The sequence below is a fragment of the Macaca thibetana genome, chromosome 3, assembly GCF_024542745.1.
Source record: "Macaca thibetana thibetana isolate TM-01 chromosome 3, ASM2454274v1, whole genome shotgun sequence".
Classification (NCBI taxonomy): domain Eukaryota; kingdom Metazoa; phylum Chordata; class Mammalia; order Primates; family Cercopithecidae; genus Macaca; species Macaca thibetana.
The window spans coordinates 17,226,616-17,254,086 of record NC_065580.1 but is presented as its reverse complement, the minus strand read 5'-3'; the positions used below and the strand labels follow the sequence as shown (position 1 = coordinate 17,254,086).

General features: G+C 40.4%; 2 protein-coding genes across 5 annotated transcripts; both read left to right on the top strand.

Annotated features, from left to right (window-relative positions):
* Positions 1–40: 40 nt before the first annotated feature.
* Positions 41–11,822, top strand: SSBP1 (single stranded DNA binding protein 1). 4 transcript variants are annotated; one of them, XM_050782288.1, is made up of 8 exons: positions 41–148; positions 757–823; positions 3,788–3,848; positions 5,219–5,359; positions 5,555–5,642; positions 7,118–7,206; positions 11,423–11,513; positions 11,678–11,822. In XM_050782288.1, the coding sequence occupies exons 2-7, from the start codon at positions 800–802 to the stop codon at positions 11,494–11,496; spliced, it is 477 nt and encodes a 158-aa protein (XP_050638245.1). In that variant the 5' UTR covers positions 41–148; positions 757–799; the 3' UTR covers positions 11,497–11,513; positions 11,678–11,822. The 4 variants fall into 4 exon arrangements, with proteins under 4 accessions (XP_050638245.1, XP_050638246.1, XP_050638247.1 ...); XM_050782289.1 differs by having other exon boundaries at positions 47–220; XM_050782290.1 differs by lacking the exon at positions 11,423–11,513 and having other exon boundaries at positions 47–148.
* A 322-nt stretch (positions 11,823–12,144) lies between these two features.
* TAS2R3 (taste 2 receptor member 3) lies at positions 12,145–27,257 on the top strand. Its single transcript, XM_050782276.1, has one exon. The coding sequence runs from the start codon at positions 23,334–23,336 to the stop codon at positions 24,282–24,284; it is 951 nt and encodes a 316-aa protein (XP_050638233.1). The 5' UTR covers positions 12,145–23,333; the 3' UTR covers positions 24,285–27,257.
* Positions 27,258–27,471: the final 214 nt, after the last annotated feature.

Below are 27,471 nucleotides of genomic sequence, written 5' to 3'. Positions count from 1 at the left end.
CGTTCCCTGTGCCCCGGAAGTGATCCCCTGGTTGGCTCGGCTGCTCGGGTTAGAGCGTCGGGTGAGGGAGGGATAGCAAGCGCTAAGCAAGTGGTGGAGTCCTGTGTTTTGGCTGCGCGTGATCCTGCGTGGGTCGGAAGGTGTTTCTGTAGGTGTCTGGCCCTTTCCTCAGTCGTGCCGAGGACTGCGTGATTTCTTCCCAGTTCTCCTCGGTTTTCAGGTGGTGGCGCCACCTCCGGTAAAGGGTGCCCACCTCTCCCCACGGTGTGGCTGGCTAGCCCGGGGATCTCTACGCTGCTTGGTCTTTGCTAACGGAGATGAAGGCAGTAATTTTTCAGCAACAGGTTTCAGATATAAGTCCCTTGGTGACGCTAATAGTTTTTGAGCCTTTACTATGCCTAAACTTTTTTAGAAGTTTAGAAAATGGCAGTGAATAAAGCAGATAAAAATCTGTGCCCTAGGGGAGCTTGCATTGTAATCAGATTTGAGAAGAAGTGGATTGGAAGTGGGATTAACTCACAATCAAAATTTTGTCTGGGTTGGAGGAAGAGGAAGTTGTTTGGGACCAAAATGACACAGGTGTGAGTTTATTTGGGAGGGAGGAAGGAATCCTCATCAGGTGTGCAGGAATGTTGGTACGTTGTGGTCACAAAATTGGAGTGCATAAGAATTATGAATGCAGTTAGGAATTTAGGACTGGTGAGTTGTGCTTTTGCCATAAGAAGTAATGTTTCTCATTTTGTTTTTTTCCTTTAGGAAGAGCCTAAAGATTAGACTGTAAGGAAAGAAAATAGAAGCCATGTTTCGAAGACCTGTGTTACAGGTAGTCACTTGTCTGTATTAATATTGAGATGTATTACTGTCAGCGGTGATCAGAAGACTTCTTCAGGCTTTTAACTACAGGGCTAAAGACCTTTGAGCTCACCCACCCACCTCTGTACTCAACTGATACGGAGGATTGGTAGTGTAAATTTTGCCAGTGTAAATTATGTTCACTAAAACAAAAAAAAGTTCAGGTTTATTCACATATGTAATAGGAATCATTAATTTTTAAAACGTGTGTGTGTTGCTTGAATTTAAGCAGTGAGAGAACATTATAGGTCTTTAGTGACCTAAAGACTGTAGGAATCATTGTTCCAACTTTTTTCTTAAGGCGTGTAGTTGCTTTTTTGACCGTCTACCTCCTGTGTTGCTAAACGTTCCTCTTCCCCCATCTTTCCACCCTGAAGAGAGCAGCTCAAGTCTGAATGGTCACCACAGATTTCACTATGTAGAAAATGCCTTCTCATTCCACTTAATATGGCTCCTCACTTTTCCAGTCACTCTAGCCCACCTTGAGCCAGTTTAGACTACCGTTTTTCCTCACTTACCACATTTGGGCACCAACTCCTGTAGATTCTTCTTTGGCTCTCCTACTCCCCATCCTCCTGTGAAGATCAATGAAGAATCAGTTCCTCCATGACTCTGTCATTTTTCCCACCTTAATCCTATATTCTTGGATCCCCCCTTTAATCTGTATGTATCTTTAATCTATTTTTTCTGTATTGAAATGTGAAACATAAAAAAGTTATTACTTAACACTAATGTTACAGTATTAAAATGTCTTTAAATAAGAGTTAAAAGTTTAATTTTAAAAAGTATCCAAGTTAAATAATCCTTTCCTAATCTTTTCCAGTAGGCTTTGATTTTTGTGTGCCCCAAATGAGACATTGTTATCATGTAAGATTTATGAGCTCTTGCTTGTCTCAGCACTGAAATGAGTACATTTCCAGAATCATGACACAGGTTCTCATTAGCAGTTTGATTCTATAGTATGTTGTACTCATATCTTTATTCTCTTACCCACACTGTGCCCCTAAGTTTAGTGATAGGATTAGATAGCCAACAGCACCCTGGGAATTGGTGTTTATTTGATTGGTGGGCTTCTGCTTTTTATATTAACAGTACTGCCACTTCGAAAATGTTTCTCTGATAGAATGGCTAGCTCTCTCAACTCTGTATTCAGTGATGTGTACTCCCATCTTTACAGTAGCTCTTGAAATTCAGGAGGCAGCAAGGGGCTTTGGGAAAGTAGTAGCATTGGTGTCAAAGGGCCTGGGCCTTGAGATCACTCGCCACATACTTCCTGCGGGATCTTGGGCAGGTTATGCAGTCTCTCCGAGATTGTTTTCTCAGCTCTAAGTGGGGATAATTTTACATAACTTGTAGATTTAGTTTTATAATTGATTATAGATAAATCTCTTAGCTGATAGTAACCATTGCTGCTATTATGTGGTAGTGACTACCTTTTCCGACAATGATGTGATTTTGACTTGGACAGTCGAATCTTTGTGTTTAATCAAAGAACCAAATTTATTAGACCTTTTCTGATGCACTGAAAGCATGAAATTTCCCATGAAATATTTATAGAAATTGTATTAGGCTAAGCTCACTACTGAAGCTGTTTAATTTTTGCGATAACCTTGTGAAGTAGATATAACCTATCATAATTTTTGCTGATTTTAAAATGAAACACTTTAGGTTAATCATATTTGAGGCATCCTAATTCCTTTTAAGGTCTGAAGGAGCAACCGGGGGAAGGCAGTTACATAGACACAGGGAATCTGACTTTGGAATATGTTCCTGTTGCTGTGTCAGAAAGTCACTCATGTGGTTAGTTCAAAAATGTATTGTTTTATTGGGATTTAACCTATTTCTCATTCTCTAAACCAGCAGACCCCAACCTTTTTGGCACCAGTAACTGGTTTCACGGAAGACAATTTTTCCTTGGAGGAGGCGGGTGCCGCGGGGATGGTTTGAGGATGAAACTTTTCTACCTCAGATCATCAGGCATTAGTTAGATTCTCATAAGGAGTGCACAGCCTAGATCCCTCGCATGAGCAGTTTATAATGGGGTTCGCACTCCTATGAGAATCTAATGCCCCTGCTGATCTGACAGGAGGCGGATCTCAGTAATGCTTGCTCACTGCTTGCCGCTCACCTCCTGCTGTGCAGCCGGGTTCCTAACAGGCTACAGACCTCTACTAGTCCTTGACCCGGGAGGCTGGGGATCCTCCTCTAAACTAGCTCATTGTTATGACTGAGAGTGAGGCTTTGCATTTATTCCACACCTCCTGACACTTGTTTGATCATTGCGTATGTTATTAATGAATCTACTTATTAAATTATTAATTATAAAACATCTCTTTTTACTCTCCTTTGGCCTAATGATGGATTAAATCAGTACCCATGTTGGATCTAAATTTCTTAATTTCTAAAGTCTACTGTAACCAAAATATAGTAATAATATAGCAGTTGTTTATACTAAAAAAAAAAAAATTAGAGGATGTATATATTGGATATATATAGTACTTTTTGTCTCTCCAGCTAATGAAAGCTGGATTTTGAAAATACTTGGCAGCAACTCTTAGGTACAGGTTGGATTTACAAATATTATCATACTCTGTAATGTTAAAGTCATATTATTTTGACTTTTCCTTTTGTGTGCAAACACAGAAGTACCATAATCAGGGGGACTGTGGCAAAATAAACGGGAGTACTATAAAGTAACTCTTGAGCATGCCTTCTAGTACCTTCCCTGTACCTTTGGGCTTCTGCAGTAGGCTGCACTTGAAGTGTTTGCCGGGTCCTTCTGGCACTCTTTTGGGAGAACATGAGAAGAGCTTCTCTTCTCTTCTGGAATTTACAGGAATTACTGACTACATGGTGAATGAATGTGAGTAATTCTTCCGTTGCTTTTGCCTTTCCTAAAAAATTAAAGCCATGTTACTCATTTGTTCTTCTTTAGGTACTTCGTCAGTTTGTAAGACATGAGTCCGAAACAAGTACCGGTTTGGTTCTTGAAAGATGTAAGTAGCTAATTTCCAAGTTTAAAATGTTATTTTTAGTAATTTGCCAATCTCAAATGTGCTGTAGAAGAGGTATGCTGGTTGGGTTTACCATGTTATCATTGTGCTTTTAGTTTATGTTTGCTCTTCAGATCTTAGCCTTGACCCATCAGGCTGTGGAGACATAGTATAAACTGAGCCCCTATTCTCCTTATCAGCCAGTTACTACTCATTCTCGTCGACCCTGTCCTGCATCAGAATTTCTGGCCGGGCACACGGCTTACGCCTGTAATCCCAGCACTTTGGGAGGCTGAGGCGGGCAGATCACGAGGTCAGGAGATCAAGACCATCCTGACTAACATAGTGAAACCCCGTCTCTACTAAAAATACAAAAAACAATTAGCCGGGCGTAGTGGGGGGCACCTGTAGTCCCAGCTACTCAGGAGGCTGAGGCAGGAGAATGGCATGAACCCCAGGGGGGGCGGAGCTTGCAGTGAGCTGAAATCACGCCACTGCACTCCAGCCTGGGCGACAGTGAGACTCCGTCTCAAAAAAAAAAAAAAAAAAAAAAAAGAACTTCCTTGAGTCATATTTGGTTATCTGAGTCTTCCCAGATTATATTAGGCTGATATTATAAAAGATACTGTTTCTTCACAGAAATATTCCCTTGTATTTATAAAGATTTTCAGATCTCAGATTTGTTCTTTTATCTCCACAGTCAGTTAAAAAAGATATCTTAAAGAAGAATTTAAGATCTAGAGCTTACAGTTTGTTTCGTATGGCTGCTTTCTCTATGAGTATTTTCTTCTTTCTTGACAACACTCTTTGCTTTTTCTTCTTTCTTGACAACACTCTTTGCTCTCGCAACCTCTTCTTATTCATTCCTTAACTTATTTTCTGATCTTCCAGAACTTGGGTTTTACTTAATACAGAGATTGAAGTTGCAGTGGTATTTATAGCATTTCTTCTGGACATTTCTCTCAATCTTGGGTGTGGATTTCTTTAGTGGTCAGCTTAGAGGCTGCTATAAAAAAATACCATAGACCGGGTGGCTTCACCAACATTTATTTCTCACAGTTCTGGAGGCTAAAAATCCAGGATTCGTGTGCCAGTATGATTGAGCTCTTGGTGAGGGCTGTCTTCCTGGCTTGCAGATGGTTGCCTTCTCACCGTGTCTTCACATGGTGGAGACAGAAAGTTCTGAACTCTTCCTATAGGGGCACTTCACCCTCATGACGTCATCTAAGCCTAATTACCTTTTAAGGATCCCCACCTCCAAATACCATTACATTGAGGGTTAGAGCTTCAACATACAAATTTGGGGGAAGGGGCACAAATATTCAGTCTATAGCAGGTTCTGTGTCTCATTTGGTCTTGGTGTTGTGTTTCAGCCCTGAATCGTGTGCAGTTACTTGGGCGAGTGGGTCAGGACCCTGTCTTGAGACAGGTGGAAGGAAAAAATCCAGTCACAATATTTTCTCTAGCAACTAATGAGATGTGGCGATCAGGGGACAGTGAAGTTTACCAAATGGGTGAGTAGAAAAGATGGGGGTTTAATTTTATCAGCAATAAATAGATACTATTTACTGCCAGTTGTCTAATTTAGAGATAAGCCACTTTAAACAAGATCTGTCTTTCTGTTTGTTCTCTTAGCAATTGTGACGTTGGTTTTCCTGGGCATGTTGTCCGTTGGCATTTGTAACCAGTTTCCTATTCTTGTGATTTAGGTGATGTCAGTCAAAAGACAACATGGCACAGAATATCAGTATTTCGGCCAGGCCTCAGAGACGTGGCATATCAGTATGTGAAAAAGGGGTAAGTTGAAGAAGGAAGGATCTTATGGATTGAATGGTTTAAAGAACTGATAAGAAGTGTTCTCATGGCAAGGAGTGTGTAGCCTGTTAAATCCCTGAGTACTACTAATGACTGTATTAATTTAAGAGGTATTTACTAAGTCCTCGATACTATATATGCATGGCGTGTTGCCATGTGTGACTAATTAAAAGGTATATAAAACATAGTTTCAGCTTTCTAAGAGTTTACAGTTTAGGGCAAACAGGGTGTGTACATAAATAGAAATAGATGAGGCAGGAGAGAAGGCAAAGTGGCATTTGAGCAAGTGGAACGTCTGCTTTCAGGAATTGCTGTGCCTCTGTGGCCGGGGATGCTGAGTGTGGCTCCTTGCCTGTTGGTTGCCACGTGCTGTTCCAGCAGACAACCTGTCATGTCTGAAGCCTGACACGCCGACTTCATCTTCATGGCTATTATTTTATATTTGATGATTTTCTATAGGCTTAATAGTTCCCTTTGGGAAGGCTTGGATTGAGTATGTGTAAAAAGTATGTTTTCCAGACTCATAGAAGGACAAAATGGTGTGTGTAACAGCAGTTGTATTGATAGTTAATATGTTTAGAAATATACTTGTTTTATAGAAATCAAATTTCATGAAAAAGAATTTAGCAATCACTAAAATTTTTCTTTTCAATAACTGTATAGCTTTTTTCCTATGTATCTTCATTGCCCTTTATGTATGTGTTTATGAATATGTGCACATACACACACACATATAAGGTATTTCAAGGGAACTGTCTGCACTCCCACTTACTGATTGATGGGTGTGTGTGGGGGTGGGGAGCACCTGACATTTCACTGATCTTTCTGTGTTGTACTTTTTTGGTGGTGGTAGACTCTCAAAACTGGTGCTATTGTCATTTTTCCACTCTTGAAAATCATGGTTAGGTTTGTTACCTAGTTTAGCCTTCTAGATAGTGTAGAAATAGTCTTAGTAATTACCTCTGAGCTGATACAGTGTAGAAATAGTCTTAGTGATTAATTCAGGGTAATATTATACTAAGCTACAAATTCATATTTTGAATTTTAATCATGTAAGTTTCTAAGGTCATAGAAAAGAATTGATAAATAAATGAAAATTAAGTCTGTTAGGGACTCCAAAATCAAAGGTCAAGGAAAATGATACATTGTAAATTATTCCTAGAGATTTAAAGGTTGCCACTAAATTGCCCTTTGAACTGTTTTGTTTCGTTTTTTAACTTCCATAAGAGAAATAGCTGACAGATGAAAACATTGTCTGTTTTACCTAGATGTTACCCGGTCTGCTTGTACACTCTGTTTCAGTACTTCTCATCCTGAACCTTGAGAAGTGGTAGCAGAAATTAGGTTATGTACGATTATATATTTCATCCTTGTCATATACTCAGTACCACCCCGACCTGACTCTTATAACGCATATTAGGATCTCAACTAAAAACTGTACATTTTATTTATATCAGGTCTCGAATTTATTTGGAAGGGAAAATAGACTATGGTGAATACATGGATAAAAATAATGTGAGGCGACAAGCAACAACTATCATAGCTGGTAAGCTTGTGAAAATAGCTGTTTTTCCGTTTTCTCCTTTTCTTTTTCAAAAGCTTGGCTACACTGTAACTAACTAGGGTTAAGAGTACTAGTACTTAGGAGGTAAGGCAACTCACTAGAAGATGTCCATGACACTGATTTCTCTACATGGTAAGAGTCTCTACATTTATCCATTCCTTTAAAAAATTATTTTTATACTCACAGTTTTAGTCACCAGTAACTTTTGAATAAAGCCTAAAACTGAATTGTCCATCCCAGTACTTATTGTTGAGAATTACCAAAACTGAATGTATTGTCTTTCGGAAGGCTCTAGCCCTAACCAGGAAGAAGCATATGCCAAGATAAGAATTACACTAATGTGAGTGTGCAGATTTGTTCAGAACCTCTTTGGTACTTAGTATGCTGAAATTTCTATTTGAAATTAAGATTTTTTTTTTTAATTTTATTTTTTCTGAGACAGAGTCTCACTCTGTTGCCCAGGCTGGAGTGCAATGGCACGATCTTGGCTCGTTGCAACCTCCGTCTCCCGGGTTCGAGTGGTTCTCCTGCCTCAGCCTCCTGAGTAGCTAGGGTAATAGGTGTGTGCCGTACCGCCTGGCAAATTTTTGTAATTTTCATAGAGATGGGGTTTCACCATGTTAGGCTGGTCTTGAACTGCTGACCTCAGGTGATCCATCTGCCTCGGCCTCCCAAAGTTGTGACATTACAGGCATGAGCCACCGCGCCCAGCTAGGAAGTTTTTAATATTCTCTTTTTTTGTTTTTGTTTTGAGACAGTGTCTCCCTCTGTCAACCAGGCTTTAGTGCAATGGTGTAATCACAGCTTACTGCAGCCTCTACCTCCCCAGGCTCAGGTGATCTTCCCACCTCAGCCTTCTCCTGAGTAGCTGGGACTACAGGTGTACACCACCACGCCTGGCTAATTTGTCAATTTTTTTGTAGAGATGAGGTTTCACTACGTTGCGCAGGCTGGTCTCAAACTGCTGGGCTCAAATGATCCTCCCACCTCAGCCTCCCAAAATACTGGAATTACAGGCATGAGCCGTTGTGCCCGGCCTAATATTCTCTTTAAACAAAATACAGTACAACATAGAAAAGATGTACACGTAAAGGTTAAAGAAGATTAACAAGATATCCCCTAGGAAAGAGTTTTTAAATTTTTGAAAATGCTGTAAGAATTTTGAAAATGCTGTAAGAATTTTGAAAATAATATACCCCTCTGGATGTCTGCAAGTGACATAAAGACATTTTTTTCAATATAAAATTGTGTTATTTTTAAATGTATTAATGGAATCTAAATAGCATAGCAATGTGATACCTGCTATCTTGTAAAAAATACCAATTCAGCATTTGGAAATTTTACATCATTCTTTTTTCTTTGAACTTGTTTTACTGTTTTTATATTCCCCTCAGAAGTGTATCTTAATAATTTATGGTATAGTTAAGAATTTTTTATTACCCTATTTGTAACAAAAATGCATACATAAAAGAAACTTTAAAATATTTAAAAGAATTCTATGACAAATTCTCAATTGACTTATCATTAAAGTTGTTTTTAGTACCTAATTGACCAAAATAATTTTAATGTATTTAAATTGTATTGGAAATATGTCTTTAAATGAGATAAGTGGTGCTTTTTTCACTTCTTGAGTAAATTGCTAAAATTAGACACTGTGAATTTTGTGCTTTTGTTTTTATGGATTTTTTTGTGCTTTTTTTTGTGCTTTTGTTTGTTTTTATGGATATAAATACTAAGAAATAAGAAACCTTTTTAAAATAAATACATGGCAATAAACTGAATTTTACTATAGTAATGTCTCTGTGTTTATGAACTTCTGAGATATGCCCAAATTAGATAATATTTTTAAAAATTAATTTTTGGGTTGGGTGCAGTGGCTAACACCTCCCAGTCCTTTGGGAGGCTGAGGCAGGTGGATCATTTGAAGTCAAGAGTTCAAGACCAGCCTGGTGAACATGGTGAAACCCTGTCTCTACACAAAATGCAAAAATTAGCTGGGTCTGGTGATGTGTGTCTGTAGTCCCAGCTACTCAGGAGGCTGAGTCATGAGAATTGCTTGAACCCAGGAGGCAGTGTTTGTAGCGAATTGAGATCACACCACTGCAGTCCAGCCTGGGCAATAGAGCAAGACTCTCTCAAAAAAAATAAATAAATAAAAAATTTTTTTTTTACTATGGAAAATGTGAAACATATATAAGAGCAGAAAGAATGGTGAAATGAAATCCTACCATTTCACTTCAGTATCAGCTTATGGACAGTGTTATATCCATGCCTCCAGCCACTTGTCCACCTGGATTATTTTGAAACAGATGCTAGACATAAGTTTATTCATAAATTTCCATAGGGATCTCTAGAAGATAGGGTGTCTTTTTGAAAATGTAACTACAGTGCTATTATCACACCTAATATTGATACATTACTGTTAATTTTTTAACTAAATATCATAGTGTTCAGATTTCCTTGATTACTTCATAAACATTCATACATTATATTACATGGTTTCTTCCTTAAGTCTCTTAGATTTTGCTTTTATCTTTCTTCTTTCCTTTGCTCCAGAGTTCATGTCTTAACCACCATACCTTATTAATAATTTATAATTTGTTGTATAGAATGCTCATATGTTTTCTTACTGCTAAGTTTCTTTGAAAGTTTATTAACCTTGAAAAGCAGTGTAGGTATTTTCCTACCCTCCTGTGTGTCCCAATGTAAACCAAGAGTGTGGGCAAAATTTAGATTGTTCGGATTATTGTGTTGTTAGTAACCAAGCCAAATGGAAGCATTTCAGATGATCTGCTGTTTTTTTTTCTTGTCACTAGGTTCCACTAGCACAGTCAGTTTACTTTAGGTTTATGTCTGATGGCAAAATTGAGCTCTTTAGTGACATTTGAATTTAAGAAAATAGAGCTTATTGGTTGATCTGTTATATTGGTGATTTTTTTTTTTCTCCTATGGATCCTATCTGTAACTTAAAAATCACCACCAGTGGATGGCACTCTTAGCTTTTTCCACAGTGATATTTGAATAGTCTCTTCTGGAGTAACCATTCTAGACCGAAACATTCTAGTTTTTGGAAGATTATGGTCATGAACAAATATTCAGTCCTTGCTGGATAATTTTATCGTTACAAGAATCTAGATCTTTTGGAATTATAAAGGAAATGCAGTCATTCCTCCATGTCCCTTGGTTCTGCATCTGTGGATTCAACCAATCACAGATTGAATATGTTTGAAAAAAAGAAACCAATAAAAATAATACAACAACAAAAAATACAAGCGAAACAATACAGTGTAACAGCTGTCAACATACCATTTACCTTGTGTTAGATGTTGTAAGTAATCTAGAGATGATTTAAAGTATACAAGAGGAAGTGCATAGGTTATATGTGATTACTATACCATTTTATATCAGGGACTTGAGCATTGTGGACTTTGGTATCCATAGAGGTCCTGGAACCAGTCCCCCCATGGATACTGAAGGGTGACTACTACTTGCCTCTGTTCTTTTGTTTATCTTTAGCTAACTCCCTCTGGAATAGCATTTTAAGAGCAACATTTGATATTTTTGGATAAAAATGCTAACTCTGTGATGTTGATTCATAAAAATGTTCCCAAGAATTGGTATATTAAAATTATTCTGGGTCAGGTGCAGTGCTCACGCCTGTAATCCCAGCACTTTGGGAGGCCAAGGCGGGCGGATCACTTGAGGTCAGGAGTTCAAGACCAGCTGGCCAACATGGTGAAACCCTGTCTCTATTAAAAATACAAAAATTAGCTGGGTGTGGTGATGCACATCTATAATCCCAACTACTGGAGAGGCTGAGGCGGGAGAATCGCTTGAACCCAGGAGGCAGCAGTAAGCTGAAATCACACTGCTTCACTCCAGCCTGGGTGACAGAGACTCCATCTCCAAAGGAAAAAAAGAAATTATTCTGTTTTATAATTTAAAAATAAAACTTCTTCTATTTGAATTTTTAAAGTTAAAAACATAAATAAATCCTGTCATTGCTAACAGGGCCACATATGGACTCTTACCCTTTCCTCTAGACCTCCAGAGTGTAGAATGTGATATACTTTTATCCTTTTCTCTGAGGATGTGCTGCCTAGTGTCATGGCATCTGCCTGACCATTGCAAGCATCCCATTTTGTGACCAGTTCTTTTGCAGGAAATTGTTTCTAAGAAGGCTTTATCTTCTTTTCAGGGAAGACAAGAAATATCCCACCTCTTCTAACAAAATCTGAATTATTAGAAAAGCAGCCAGTGCCTAACTTTTAGCTCCACTTATGCCAACTGTATGTATACCTCTCATGAGCATAGCAAGTTATTTAATATTTTGAAAATTTGTCTAAAATCCTTTTAATGAACAGCACTAAAGTTGTATGTATTAGAGGAGAATTATTGAATGAGATGGAGAAAGAGTTCTGAAATTAATATTTACATTTTGGCTTTTTTACAGATAATATTATATTTCTGAGTGACCAGACGAAAGAGAAGGAGTAGAAAGGATGATTCTTCTTCGGCCATCATTGGGTACAGTCTCATTTCCAAGTCACGTATAATCTTTATCGCTCCCAAGGACAAGAATTAAAATACCCTTTTACATAAAATGAGTGATCATCTTTTTTCTGACTGTCGTTCTCACTCTCCTTTTTGTGGTATAATCTTGGTAGCTACTATCTGTTACAGCATTTACTAGTTGTTTATTCTTTTAGGGGTGGTTTCTATGTACAGGCATACAAAATAGTAAACTTTCAGGCTCTTTTGTGCTATGGCAAAAGGATAAATAGCCTTTGGGAAGGTCTCCTGGTTTTTGTGTACACGTCTCTTACAATATTGATTTGTCCACTCAGTGAATTTACTGAGCATCACTGTATGTGAGACATTTATCCCATGTTTGTAAATACTGATTTTCTTACCGTTTTGCTCTGTAGACATGAAGGCAAGGACTGAATCTTCTGTTTGCCTGCCCTTTAAACAGTGCTTTACACAGAATAGCCACTCAGTAAGTCTCTATTACACAGAATAGCCACTCATTGATAGATGAATCATCCCAATGGGATTCTAAGCTTCAGGCAAATTGAAGGGGGTTGCTGAGCAGTGGTTAGTGTGTAACCTAAACATCTTTAAGACTAACCTACCTTCTTCATATCTTTTGTTTTCAGACAGTTTCACTAGTAGCATTTATGAAACATAGTTTACCAGCAATAAGGACCTGAAATATAATTAGAGGTGAAATCGTTCATCTCCAGGTGATGCCACAGGAGCTGTGGTTCTGTTCTATCTTTCTCTGCCCCTCTTATCTATCCTTTTAGAGTCTTCTGCAGAACTCTTCTTGGGGAAGGTAGAAGAGGATCCTCTTAACAACCTCTGTCAGTGCCTCCCTTAGAGTCTTAGGTCCTACATTTTCCTTTTATTTTTCCATATGGATTGTTAGGTACATCATGTAATCTTACTTTTTATTACAAGATTCAGGAAATTTTAGAATACTAATAATTTACCAATAAAGATGAAATGAACTCAGTTTTTCATGCATCTTTTGCTGTTTAACGTTTGCATCAGCTCTCCTGAGGTCTGCCTGCCGGTTTGCTGCTGTGTCCCAGAGGTTGGCTGCCACTGTGCAGGTTGTTTTGTTCAAATGGTAGAAGTCTCTCATACTATCTAGGCCACTCTGTCTCCAGTTTGGCCTCTGACCCAGCCTATGTATTTGCTCCCCAGCCTACATGTTCTGTCCTCTCTGCCTAAGAGTACAGGTGTAGTGCTAACTGCAGCTTAGGTCATATTGGACTTTATTAGGTTCAGAATTCACAAGCTATGTTATAGGTCCATGACTTTTTTGTCTTGAGGTTATTTTCTGCACACTTGAGTAGCTTTTTAATACTTACAGTGCATTTTGGTTGAGGAAAGATGGAATTTTTTAGCTTTGTCCTCTCCTTGCCCAGGAACAGTAGAACATTCATTGCTGTTTTCTCCTGCCAGTCATCTTTCTTTTTCCTGTAGCTGGGACTATTAATCAGCATATTAACTCTGCTCTCTTAAGTTCACACATTAAAACTGCCTGGTGATGTAGTCTTTATTCCTTTATGCCACATTCCTTAAGCAAAATTGTGAAGTGTATAAAATTTATCTTTTGAGCAACTCTGTTTCTTCCATCAGCACAGCAACTTTTATGTGCCTTAAATGTTGTGAGAAATTATGCAGATTAATAGTCCTGTTTAAGCAGGGTGATAAATCTCTGCTTTGGGAAAATGACAGGCTGAACAGAAGAGCTTAATTACCAACCCAGAGCGGTTTCTGAGTCCAGAATGCAGGGGCAGAAGAGGATGCTGTGCTGGACCACTGTGAGCCGAGGGGCTCTGCTTTCAACTCTTCCCTGAAGGCTGCCTCTTCTCTCCACGCCTCTGAAAGGCCGTGGGGCTGAAGCAGCAGTGCCTTATCAGACTCAGGTGTGTAGCGTGCCGTCCTCAGCATGCGTATGATTCTAGCAGACTGATTCTCTCCTCAAGTCAGTCAGACTTGCTAGGTAAACTTTGCCCACCCCTGGGAAGCCCCGTCTGCTGAGAAACTTTCTCCTGCTCCCTAGCTGGTCTAGGCAGAGCACATGTGGGAATATGATAGCGGTAAAATACTGTAGGGATCTTCTAACCCAAGCTTTGGGTCTTGCATTTCCCTTTTGGATGTGATAGTGTCAGGGAATAAACCTCAGAAAACTGCACTGTGACCTCGATTTGGAGGTTTCATGTTAAATGGTAAGACGAATAGTATACCTAGAAGAATGGGAGAAAAAGTATCAAACAGTATGTCCAGGATATCCCTTTTTTGAAAAAGAAGTTGTAATTAGGATATGCTTAAAGTCTGGAGGGAGAAACAGGATGTTATTATCTCTAGAGAGGGTGATTATGTGTGATTTTCCTTGTTTCTTTACAATTTTTATATATATATATTTTAGCATTGAACATCTATTACTTTTATAATGAGAAAAAAATAAAACTTTATTTGGGGAAAAAGATCTTTCCATTATTTCTGAGCCAGGCTTACTTTACTCATTCACTTTTAATGAGTACCACTTCACTGGATGTGAACAAGAAAATCTTTTTTATATTTTCTTCCGCCATCTGCATTTTAGCATCTCATGCTTGTATGATTCATTCATCTGTTAATACGTGTACACAGCCCAAAATAATTTACTTTAAACATCAACCTAGCCAGGTGCAGTGACTCATGCCTGTAATCCCAGCACTTTGGGAGGCTGAGGCGGGCGGATCACGGTGTCAGGAGATCAAGACCATCCTAGCTAACACGGTGAAACCCCGTCTCTACTAAAAATACAAAAAATTAGCCGGACGTGGTGGTGGGCACCTGTAGTCTCAGCCACTCGGGAGGCTGAGGCGGGAGAATGACATGAACCTGGGAGGCGGAGCTTGCAATGAGCCGAGATTGTGCCACTGCACTCTAGCCTGGGTGACAGAGCAAGACTCCATCTCAAAAACAAACAACACCAACCTATATGAGATCTACTTTTTGATGCCTTTACAGTTCTCAAAGAATCAATCATTTCTTAAAACACACTGGACATTTAACTCAGAGATATCTAAAAATACCAAAGAGATGTTTCTGTGGCAGTTTTGGCAATACAGTATACATTTCTTTGGGAATTACTCATCATTGCAATGTGGATTACAGCCTAACTTTTGCAGCTCAGTTAGGAGAAGTTAGTGCTGTTTTCCCTTTGTTCCCAAATGAGATCATGCAATTCTTGAAGGCAGGGTTTCTTTTACTCAAACCACCCTTTTTCCCCAATCTAACTCAGCCTAGCACAGTGACATGAAGATTAATAAATGTTTGTCATTCAGTTAGGTGGGACTCAAAAAGAAAATGAGGGCAGGATCACTTTACTATTTTTCTGTCAGAGTTTGCATAATATTCTGTGAAGATCTGTGGGAGTAACAGCAAGAAAATCATTGTGGAAAATGAGAGGCAAGTCCAAGGTCAATGAATTACAGGGAAATCTCTTAAGATGAAACAATAATCATATTAATGACTGACATTTCTCTTCTGGTTACTATGTACTAAGCACTAAGCGAAGTACTTTTTATCATTGTCTCATTTAGCTATTATACTAAGAAGAAGGTACAATAATCCCATTTTACAGGTGAGGAAACCCAAAATCGAGAGAGGTTAAATAACTTGTCAAAGTCATGCATCTTCCAACATGCACACCTGGAGTTTGAACTCAGGTATGTGAAGTTTGCATTTTGCTTTCTGCCCGCTGCCTGCTTCCACTTGCATTCATTCTCCACTGGCCCTCCATATCCACAAATTCCCACAGCCAACTGTATTTGTCCATTTTCACACTGCTATGAAGATACTACCTGAGGCTGGGTAATATATAAACAAGAGGTTTAATTAACTCACAGTTCTCCATGGCTGGGGAGACTTCAGGAAATTGATGGTCATGGCAGAAGGTGAAGGGGAAGCAGGCACCTTCTTCACAAGGCGGTAGGAGAGAGAGGGCACAGGGGAAACTGTCACTTTTAAAACCATCAGATCTGGGGAGAATTCCCTCACTATCAGGCAACAGCACGGGGGAAACCGTCCCCATGATCCAGTCACCTACCAGGTCCCTACCTTGACACGTGGGGACAACAATTCGAGATGAGATTTGGGTGGGGACATAACCAAACCATATCATCCTGCCCCAGACCCTCCCAAATCTCATGTCCTTTTCACATTTCAAAACCAATCATGCCTTCTCAACAGTCCCCCAAAGTCTTAACTCATTCCAGCATTAACTCAAAAGACCAAGTCCAAAGTCTCATCTGAGACAAGCCAAGTCCCTTCCACCTATGACCCTGTAAAATAAAGTTAGTTACTTCTAAGATACAATGAGGGTACGGGCATTGGGCAAATGTTTCCGGTCAAAATGGGAGAAATTGACCAAAATAAAGGGGCTATAGGCCTCATGCAAGTCTGAAACTTGGCAGAGCAGTCATTAAATCTTAAGGCTCTGAAATAATCTCCTTTGACTCTATGTCTCACATGTAGGCCACCCCAGGGCATCTGATGTAAGAGGCGAGCACCCACAGTCTTGGTCTTGGGCAGCTGTCCCTGCCTTCCTATGGCTCAGCAAGGTACAGCCCCTGTGTCCGCTTTCATGGGCTGGTGTTGAATACTTGCAGCATTTCCAGGCACATGGTGGAAACTGTCAGTGGATCTACCTTTCTGGGGTCTGGAGGATGGGTGCCCTCTTCTCACAGCTCCACTAGGCAGTGCCCCAGTGGGGACTCTATTGGGGGTCTACAACCCCACATTTTCTTTCCACATTGCTGTAGCAGAGGTTCTCCTTGAGGGCTCCTTTTAGCCATGGCTGGTGCTGGATCCGCTGGGATGCATGGAACCAAGTCCTGAGGCTGCACAGAGAAGTTGGCCCCTGGGTGTGGCCCAGGAAACTATTTTTCCCTCCAAGGCCTCTGGGCCTGTGATAAGAGGGGCTACCATGAAGGTCTCTGACATGCCCTAGACACATTTTCCCCATTGTCTTGGCTATTAACATTTGGCTCCTTGTTACTTATGCAAATTTCTTCAGCCAACTCGAATTCCTTCTCAGAGAGTTGGTTTTTCCTTTCTACCACATGGTCAGGCTGCACATTTTCCAAACCTTTATGCTCTGCTTCTCTTAAACATAAGGTTCAATTTCAAACTCTGTGAATGTGTATAAATGAACACTTTCAGAATAAGCCAGGTTACCTCTTGAATGCTTTGCTGCTTAGAGATTTCTTCTGCCAGATACCCTAAACATCTCTCCCAAGTTCAACGTTCCACAGATCTCTAGGGCAGGGGCAAAATGCCGCCAATCTCTTTGCTAAAGCATAGCATGAGTGAGCTTTACTCTAGTTCCCAATTAAGTTATTTATCTCCATCTGAGACCACTACAGCCTGGACTTCATTGTCCATATCACTATCAGCATTTTGGTCAAAGACATTCAGCAAGTCTCTAGGCTAAAGTTCCTAACTTACCCACATTTTCCTGTCTTCTGAGCCCCCTGAACTGTTCCAACCTCAGCCTTTTCCCCAGTTCCAAAGTCGTTTCTACATTTTTAGGTTATTGTTATAGCAGTGCCCTATTCCCAGGACCAGTTCTCTGTATTAGTCCATTTTCACACTGCTGTAAAGATACTACCTGAGACTGGGTAATTTATAAACAAAAGAGATTTAATTGACTCACAGTTCCACATGGCTGGAAAGGCCTCAGGAAACTTACAATTATGGTGGAAGGCAAAGGGGAAGCAAGGCTCGTCTTATGTGGTGGCAGGAGAGAGACAGCAAGCAGGGGAAACTGTCACTTTTAAAACCATCAGATCTTGTGAGAACTCCCTCACTATCCCAAGAATAGCATGGGGGAAACCGTCTCCATGATCCAATCACCACCAGGTCCCTCCCTTGACATGTGGGGATGACAATTTGAGATGAGATTTGGGTGGGGACACAGAGCCAAACCATACCAGCAACCTTTTACTTTCTTCAAATGTTGACACATTTATTGTATAATATTAATCAAATTCATTGATATTACCACTAAAATCAGAAAGTGTTAGAAATCTGTCAGATTCCTTACGGAGAATGTAGATTTTCCAAACTTTTACATTCAGGGGTACATGTGTAGGTTTGTTACATAGGTTAACTCCTGTCATGGGCATTTGTTGTACAGATTATTTAGTCACCCAGGTATTAAGTCTAGTACCCATTAGTTATTTTTCCTGATCCTCTCACTCCTACTCTTCACTCTCTAGTAGGTCCCAGTATCTGCCGTTCCCCTCTCTGTGTCCATGTATTCTCATCATTTACCTCACTCTTATACGTGAGAACATTAGGTATTTGGTTTTCTGTTCCTGCATTAGTTTGCCAAGAACAGTGGTCTCCAGCTCCATCCATGTTCCTGCAAAGACATGATCTCATTCTTTTTTATGACTGCATAGTATTCCACGGTGTATATGTACCATTTTTCCTTCATCCAGTCTACCATTGATGGACATTTAGATTGATTCCATGTCTTTGCTATTGTGAATAGTGCTGCAGTGAACATCCCACAGCCAACCTTTCAAGAGTGACCCATGCGGCGTGCATCTAAATCACACTGGGAATTTAATCGGTTTTGGTTGGAGGGAGAGTTGTAAGTGAAGGAGAATACCTCTACCTCTTAATTCTTTCTGATTTTCAGTTTAATGATCTTACAAGAAATGAGTCAGTTTCTCTACCATGTTATCTTAACATATTCGTCTTCCTTTATATCAAGCACTGTCTTTTTACTGGTTAGAGTAAGTTCAGAGCGTCTACTCCTTTCATTGTTTACTCATTACCAGTTGAAATAATGAAGAATGTTGTTTAAGAATTTGTCAGACCCACTTTTTAGAGAATGAGATTTTTGGCAGGCATTAGCAGCATTGAAGTCTCCCCTCACTATTGTAATTTGCTTCTGGGCCAGTCCCACAGTCTGTACTAGGATAGTGTGTAACTTTTTAGGTTGTCAGCATCATGCAACCACAATAATGAAATTATTTATTTATTTATTTATTTTTGAGATGGAGTCTTGCTCTGTTGCCCAGGCTGGAATGCAGTGATGCAATCTTGGCTCACTGCAACCTCTGCCTCGTGGGTTCAAGTGATTCTCCTGTCTCAGCCTCCCAAGTAGCTGGGATTACAGGTGCATACCACACGACCTGGCTAATTTTTGTATTTTTAGTAGAGACAGGGTTTCACCATGTTGGCCAGGCCAGTCTCGAACTCCTTACCTCAAGTGATCTGTCTACCTCAGTCTCCCAAAGTGCTGGGACTACAGGCACGATGAAATTCTTTTTTTTTTTTTTTTTTGTCTCTTTATTCTTCATCATTTTTTCTCTGCCATGTCAGAGTCTTGTTTTGCCATTGTAGGTGCACACCTTGACATTTAGTTTCTCTGCCTTACCTGTCATTTGAAAAAAAGGTGGTCTATAATAATAGTTCAGAATTAAGGCTGTGCAGTCAGCCTGGATTTGAATTACTGCTTCTCCACTCGACAGTTGAGTGGTCTCTCTCGTGAGTTAATTAACTTTATCTGCCTCAGATCTTTGTTGTTTTGTTTTCCTGGAAGTAAAACAAGGATAATAGTTCCTCCTTCATAGGCGTGCTGTGAAAAGCACAATAAGTAACACAGTGCATATAACCTATATAATACATAGTAACTGAAACAAGTGCTCAATACATGTTGGCTGTTATTATTATTCTAGTTTTTATTTTAAACAAGGTATTTATTTATTTATTTATTTATTTATTGAGACGGAGTCTCGCTCTGTCGCCAGGCTGGAGTGCAGCGGCGCCATCTCGGCTCACTGCAACCTCTGCCTCCCAGGTTCAAGTGATTCTCCTGCCTCAGCTTCCCGAGTAGCTGGAACTACAGGTGTGCACCATCACGCCCAGTTAATTTTTGTATTTTTAGTAGAGATGGGGTTTCACGATGTTGGCCAGGATGGTCTCGATCTCTTGACCTTGTAATCCACCCACCTCAACCTCGCAAAGTGCTGGGATTACAGGTATGAGCCACTGCACCTGACCATATAATTCTTTTAAGTCACTATGTCCATCTTGCCAAGTCTTATGTGATATTTACAAAGCATATTAACCTTGAAATAGTTTATTGTACCTGACTTGTTTTGTTGTTAACTTTCATGAATTACTAAACAGCTTATTCCATGTTAGTGATTTGTTTTATGCTTTTAATCTTCCACAACTATTTGTAATCAATCTGTGTATCTTTTTAAACTCTGAAGTCAGTTGGGCATCTGCTATATGTCATGCACCTATATAGGACCTGAATGTAGGGATGAATATAACAGGATTCCTGCACTGAAGGAATTCACAATTAAGCTTATGGAGGGTTAGGGAGGATAAGCAGAAACCTTTGTAGCTAACTGTGATAGGGTGTGAGGAGTAGCTTAGAAGAGAATAGATAGGTTAGCTTTCAGCAGAGAAAACAGCATGAGCAAAGATCCAGAAACAAAAGTTTATGAAACAAAGGTGAGATATGGAAAGTGGGTTGGGGCTAGATAGTAAAGGGCCTTGAAAGCTTTCAGAGAACTTTGGCAATGGGGAGCAATAGAAGGTTTGATAACAAGGACATCTTATCAGAATTGTGCTTTAGAAGGAGAACAACAAAGACAGAGTGAAGGGCTAAAAGGAGAAAGCCTAGAGCCAGTTAGGAAGCTCTGTACTAAGCCTAGAAAGGTTAGCAAGAGTGGGGATGAGAGGTGACTTGAGGGGCATTTGGGATTCAAATTGATTTGACAAATGCGAATTGTGTACCAATTTTGTGCCAGACCCTGTGCTAGGCTCTGTGTTAGAAATACCGCAGAGAATCACTTACAACTTCTGCCCAAGATCTAGTGGTGACACAACCACTATCGCTAAGAGGAAATGCAATTCAGAGGTGGTTCTGAGGTTCCTGCACGGAGACATGTGTGGATAGTAGCACTTCATTTCTGAGTTTATGGAACGTGGATGTGGGAGCAGAGTTGAGAGGGGGAAAGAGAATGAGCTTAGTTTTGAATATGGTTTATCCGTAGACTTTCTGACTGCTCCTTGGCAGGGCATTAATTATGTTAGTCGAGCTCAGAGGAGAAGTTGAGACAGTAGTGATTATTCTTTTTCTTCTGCCAAACACATTATAAACTGGTTATTTTCTTTATTTTTAATTTTTAAATTTTATTTATCCTTAATTTATAACATATGTACGTATGTTGGAGTCTTGCTCTGTCTCCCAGGCTGGAGTGCAGCGATGCGGTCATAGCTCACTGCAGCCTCAAACTCATGGGTGCAAGTGATGCTCTCACCTTGGCCTCCTGGGTCGCCGGGATGATAAGCATGAGCCACCATGCCTGGCTGTGAGGTAACTTTAAAGCATTCTAGCTTTCTGTTGTAGATTCTAGCTTTCTGTGTTAGAAAACCATATTGTGGAAAAGATTTCCAGTTGCCCACCTGTTTTACGATGTACCTGGGACTTGCCTTAATCATGTACAGTAGGAGACAACTGCTTTAATCATGTCATGGAGACAACTGCTTTGAAAGAAGAGTCTTTTATTTCACAGTTCCCAATAGGAGGTGGCATGCTATGCCATGCAGGGCCACTTAGGGACGCACTGGAGTTGGTCAGGAGGAAGAAGGAGAGGGGAAAACATGAGCCAGAGCCTTTGTTGTGTTTTTCATAGGGAAGCAATGAGTAAGGTACTGGTGGAAAGCTGAGCAAGTTTAGGACTGGGTAGTTTGAATAATTTCAGCAGGCTCCAGGCTCTCAAGATGGTCCCTAGTTATCAGGTGCCTGGCCCTGGGGTGATTGAAAGCAAGGTCATAGTGTCCTGGGCTCGTTTTCTATGTCCTAAGCAAAGGAGGTAGTTGGGAGGGGCAGTATGGATTCAGGATTGGCTGGTTTGCTTATCCAAGGTATTTTCTCAGGCAAGTTGTTTGCTAACTCTAGGAATTAGCTAACCTTGGGAGGGCACGCCTTCTCTGGGTCTGCAAGGCCCGAAAGTGTCAAAGCATAAAATATAGAAAATAAACATGATCAATGCACTACCCAGTATCTATTGTCCCTTCTGTATTTATAGAACCCAGTTGTGAGAGGGTGCGCAATGCATGCACTGCATTCCTATTCTTTTCAATTAGAGGTTGCCAAGGGGCTATAGGCAGAAGTCACTTGGTGATGCTCTCAGGGAACTTTTTATATGAGTAACTCTTGGGAGGCATATCTGGTGTGCTTCCCCAGACTCTCATCCTACAGCTTTTTCTTTTTTGTCTGAAATGTTTACATTTCATGGCTGGATTTCCAGTTGCCATCTTAGACCATGAGGCAATCTTCAGAATGGAAGATAGAAGAAGCTGGTATCTGCGATCACCATGCAACCACCATACCAGCCTGGACAGTTTGCCTCTGGACTGCTTTGGGGAACACAAATATACCTCTCCTCTAAGCCACTTATTTGTGTTGTGTACTTAAACCTAATTCTTCCTTATTCATACATTGTTGACTTTATCTCTATATACGTGAGCAACTCTTTACTCTTACCTTTCTCTTCCATGACCTTCCACGGCAAGAAGAAGTAAAATCTTATCGTTATTCCCACGGTCCTTTAGGTTTTAAACTAATGTCTCATTAAATTTAGGGAAGGGAGTGGGACATGAAAAGTACACAAACCTTAGCAATTAACTTTAAAAAGAGTGAACATAAGCGTACTTTAATATAAACTAAGTACTGTTTAATTCTGCATGTAATCCTGAGTGAAGATCCTTAATTAATAGCCCCTTGTTAAACAGAGGAGCTCTTAGGTTAAGAACAGAAGTATTGTTCTTATGCTTCCCTTGGCAGTATTACAGCAGACTAGAAATCCAGAATGGGTCTGAGACTTCCCACTGCAAGTCCAAGATCGGGATGTAAGCTTGGCCACTTTCTGGTGAGGGTTCTCTTGCTGGCTTGTAGCTTACCGCCATCTCCATGCATGTAAGCCAGGCTCCAAGGAGCAGGCCTTTTCATTCTAATCCAGGATCGATGGCACTGAACTTTTACAATTTTATGCACTTAAACCTCACTCCAGGTGGATAGTGGCTCCTAGTGGAATTCCTTTTCTGTATCTCTGAGTCCTCCCTCCTGAGGAATGAGACTTTTTACTCTTCTGAGTAATTCTGAGCCTCCTCCATTTGGTGCCGCTCATCTTTCTGTTTTGGGTAGCTCAGAGCCCTACACCCTTTGAAACTGAGTCCAAGTCCTCCATCATCTTTGTGACCTAGATCTCTTACTTCTCTATGTGACACTGGACACTACTCATTTGCATTTTAGCAAAGAGCTGCTAAGTTTAGGTTCATAGATGGAATATGACAATCCATATCATCTGTGAAGAGGACAGACTAACCTGAAAGAGTCAGAGAGGATTCCCTAAATTGTGCTGTACGACAGACTAAATTGGGCAGAGACGAGAGACAGGTACAGTGAAGCAACAGGTAGAGGAGTAGATTAACGAGAAAAATATCAAATCAGTGAGGAGATTCTACATATCAACAGAAAGAACAAAGATCAGGACTGCCTAATTGCTGACATGATGGGACTTACCGAGGGGGTGTTCCTGATTGTGTGTGGCGCTCAGTTCACACTGGGAATTCTGGTCAATGGTTTCATTGGTTTGGTCAATGGTAGGAGCTGGTTCAAGACCAAGAGAATGTCTTTGTCTGACTTCATCATCGCCACCCTGGCACTCTCAAGGATCATTCTGCTGTGTATTATCTTGACTGATAGTTTTTTAATAGTATTCTCTGTCAACGAACATGATTCAGGGATAATAATGCAAATTATTGATGTTTTCTGGACCTTTACAAACCATCTGAGCATTTGGTTTGCCACTTGTCTTGGTGTCCTCTACTGCTTGAAAATCGCCATTTTCTCTCACCCCACATTCCTCTGGCTCAAGTGGAGAGTTTCTAGGGTGATGGTATGGATGCTGTTGGGTGCACTGCTCTTATCCTGTGGTAGTACCGCATCTCTGATCAATGAGTTTAAGCTCTATTCTGTCCTTAGGGGAATTGAGGCCACCAGGAATGTGACTGAACACTTCAGAAAGAAGAGGAATGAGTATTATCTGATCCATGTTCTTGGGACTCTGTGGTACCTGCCTCCCTTAGTTGTGTCCCTGGCCTCCTACTTTTTGCTCATCTTCTCCTTGGGGAGGCACACACGGCAGATGCTGCAAAATAGTACAAGCTCCAGAGATCCAAGCACTGAGGCCCACAAGAGGGCCATCAGAATCATCCTTTCCTTCTTCTTTCTCTTCTTACTTTACTTTCTTGCCTTTTTAATTGCATCATTTGGTAATTTCCTACCAAAAACCAAGATGGCTAAGATGATTGGCGAGGTCATGACAATGTTTTATCCTGCTGGCCACTCGTTTATTGTCATTCTGGGGAACAGCAAACTGAAGCAGACATTTGTAGAGACGCTCCGGTGTGAGTCTGGCCACCCGAAGCCTGGATCCAAGGGACCCATTTTCTCTTAGAGTAACAGAGGGCCTGGGGTGGAGCCCGTGAGCCTTTTGCCTGGCTCAAGACTACGGGATTCTTCCTGACCCTCCCATGATACCAGTTCCATAACATCACTAGGAGAGAAACCCTGACTGCTTTGCCCCTGGTCCCTGAGGACTTCTTCCAAGGTGAAAGCCATGCTTCTCACGACCTCTGTCTGTATGGTGGTTGCGGAAGTGGGGAGGGCGCAGGAGTAGTAGTGTTTTGGAAATGACAATGTTGTAAGAACACTCTCACTATAAACACACGGTGCTGTATTTTAATGATCATCAGCTCCACACAATGAGTCTGATGACTAGTTTCAACTTAAATTAGATACTAACAGTGATAAACATAAAATTACATAGTAGACTTGAAGGAAAGAGCAAAAGTTTTGCAGTCCTGTAGATGTGGGCTCGAGTTCTGATTCTGGCCAAGATTTTTGGCCTCAGGTGAGTTACTTTAATTACCTGTCTGATCCCCTCTTCTGATCCCTACTGGCCATTTTAGCACAGTGTGTTATGTAAAGTACTGAGTAAGTGAAGGCTATTATTGTGCTAATATTGGATTGTGCAGCAACAGCAATTTCCATATGATTCTAGTTTCCACAAACCCATTGTGTAATGATGAAAACAGTGGAAAGAAAATTAAGACCTTTAGATTCTAGATTCCAATTCAATGTTGCATTTCATGATCATTTTGCTAAAGTACATTTTCAAGTAATCATTTTGTAGATTGGCCAAAAGACCAAGTGGTTTTGTTTTTATTTTCGACCAAGATGCCTGCCTGGTTTTAAAATTACAGTTTTATCAAATGTAATATAAGCAAATTTTATGTTTAATCAATTTTATTTAAACAGAAGTATTAGATTCTGATTTACTTCCTGTTATTAACAATTTTGACATGTCAACGAAAAGATATTGCTTAATATCCTGAAGAATTCTCAAATTTGTAAACATATTCAGTTAATACATATGGCATTATTCAGAAATGTGGATTTCTAGTCCTAATGGGACTCTCAGAAGTGGATTGTTGTAGCTAAGAATGTGGACCCTGAAGCCAGACAACCCGTGTTTAAATTTGGCTTTGGCCCTTTTGAACTGGGTGACCTTGGGGAAACTTCCTAACCTAGTCTCTATTTAACTTTCTTCATTTGTAAAATAGAAATAGTAATTGTGTGCGTGTGTGTGTTGGGATAAAGTTGTTGGAAGGAAGGAGTGAATTAACATATGAAAAGTGCTGTCCTACATGGAGTAAACACACAATAAAACTGCTATCGTTGTTGTTATTTTGTGAAAAGGAGCATATTTTGACATAATAAAAAGGAGTATATTTGAACATAGCATGAATGTCCATTACATTACTGGACATTTGGTCATATGTAACTGGAAATTAACATTAGGGTTGTTCTGGGATTTATATCTTAATTTCTAAAATGACGGGAAAAAATTTTCCATTGGTCTGCACAGTTTGCATTATCCCATTGGATTAAACACCTCCCCAACCAGCAGGTGGCGGCTTAGGAGAAAAACCATATTACTGATAGATAAAATAAAGAACTGACTTGTTTTCAGCACATTTGAGCTTGTAGAGTGAGTAAATTTTGTTGGCCACACTATCATTAAATTATCATTGTGACTTGGTGGAGCTGGGTCAATCGTCTGAGCAACATTTCCAGGTTAACTCTGAAATACATATTTTCAGGAGTTGATGAGTGGAGTTTCTTGGCCGTATTCTATCTGATCTCAGTTTCCATTTGTGGCCAGACAGGGTATTCATAGCCAGAGAGGAAGGATTTCTGAGTTATCCTTGGCTTTTCAGGCTTCTCCCCTTATTGCCCAGCTGGCAGATTCCCCCTTCAGAAAGGGATGAGCGCTGCCTAGCTTCTGGATGTTGCTGTAATAGTCCAGGAATGAATACATTTCTCACTTCATTTTGATTCTGGCTAGCCTTGATTCCAGTTCATTCCTTCCTGCCACAAACATTTATTTAACACTTATTGTGTACCAAGCACTGTACGAGACCAAGCACTGTACGAGACGCTTGTTCCTTGAACACGGTTCTGTTCTCAAAAACATTACTTAGTGGGCCATAAAGACACAGTAACAAGTATTTAATTGCTGCATCACTGAAACAGGTGCTTCAGGTACAATAAAGGGATCATCCTATCTTGAGGGTCCTGGTGCAGGTGATGTTTGTCTCTAGACCCCTTTTGTGTCACCTTGAAAATGTGCACTCAGATCTCTGCTGTGGAGGCTCAATTGGCTGATGGCTCCAGCTTGGGAGATCCACTACGGTGAGGCCACATTTCCTGCAGGCTTCTCCCAGCCAGTGGTGGAGCACTGTGGAGTACTAAGGCAAGTCTGTTTTGCTGAGACATGGGACCCCTCTAACAGGCAATTTTGGCCAAGGACTCTGCATCAGCTTGGTTGAAGTTTTCTTGGACCTCTACTGCACTTTTGAACTCTCTCTACCCAATTATTCCCTACCCCACTTTACCTCTTCCCCTTTTATAGCTGTCAGACCTACATTGCTATCTGAATACTCTGCTCACTTCCTCTGGCTCCCACCCACCTAAGATCTCTTGCACATCTAATCTTTTTTAAGCCTCTGCCTCTTGGCAGACCTCTCATATAAGTAATCTCTTTATTAAAAAGCTAGTGCAGACGATAAAGATACTCACTAAAAGACATGTAAGTGTACGTGCGTGTGTGTGTGTGTGTTCAAAGTGCACCACAATTCTAGAAATCATTCCAGATTCTGCCTTCTCCTACAACCTCAATATCCATTTAGTTGCCAGATCCCCTTTGTTGTACTTCAAAACATTTCTCTCACATGTTTCCTGGTCTCCATTTCCACTCTTTTCAGCCCATCAGAGGGATTGCAACAGGATTCTAACTAGTTTCCTGTTTCCAGCTCCATCCCCTTCCAGCAAAGCCTTTCCTTGTTACTTGGATTGTATTCTTCATACAGTGAAAAGAGGGGAGTAATGCTCCCCTCTTAAAAGTCTTGCAGTGGCTGTCCATTGCTTTGGGTAAAGTCCAGACTACTTAGTTTACAGCATAAAGCCAGTCATCATTTGGCCTCTGTTTTCTTTTTAGTTTCATCTTCTTGTTCCTTGCTTCTCCAAAAGAACTTTGAACTGCTTCTAGTTCCCAAATATGCCATACTCTTCTTGCTGCT

Coding starts and splice junctions, on each gene's coding strand:
- TAS2R3 (XM_050782276.1), top strand. CDS start 23,334: ATGATGGGACTTACCGAGGGGGTGTTCCTGATTGTGTGTGGCGCTCAG.
- SSBP1 (XM_050782288.1), top strand. CDS start 800: ATGTTTCGAAGACCTGTGTTACAG. Junction 5,360..5,554: donor CAGTGAAGTTTACCAAATGG/GTGAGTAGAAAA, acceptor CTTGTGATTTAG/GTGATGTCAGTCAAAAGACA. Junction 7,207..11,422: donor AGCAACAACTATCATAGCTG/GTAAGCTTGTGA, acceptor TCTTCTTTTCAG/GGAAGACAAGAAATATCCCA.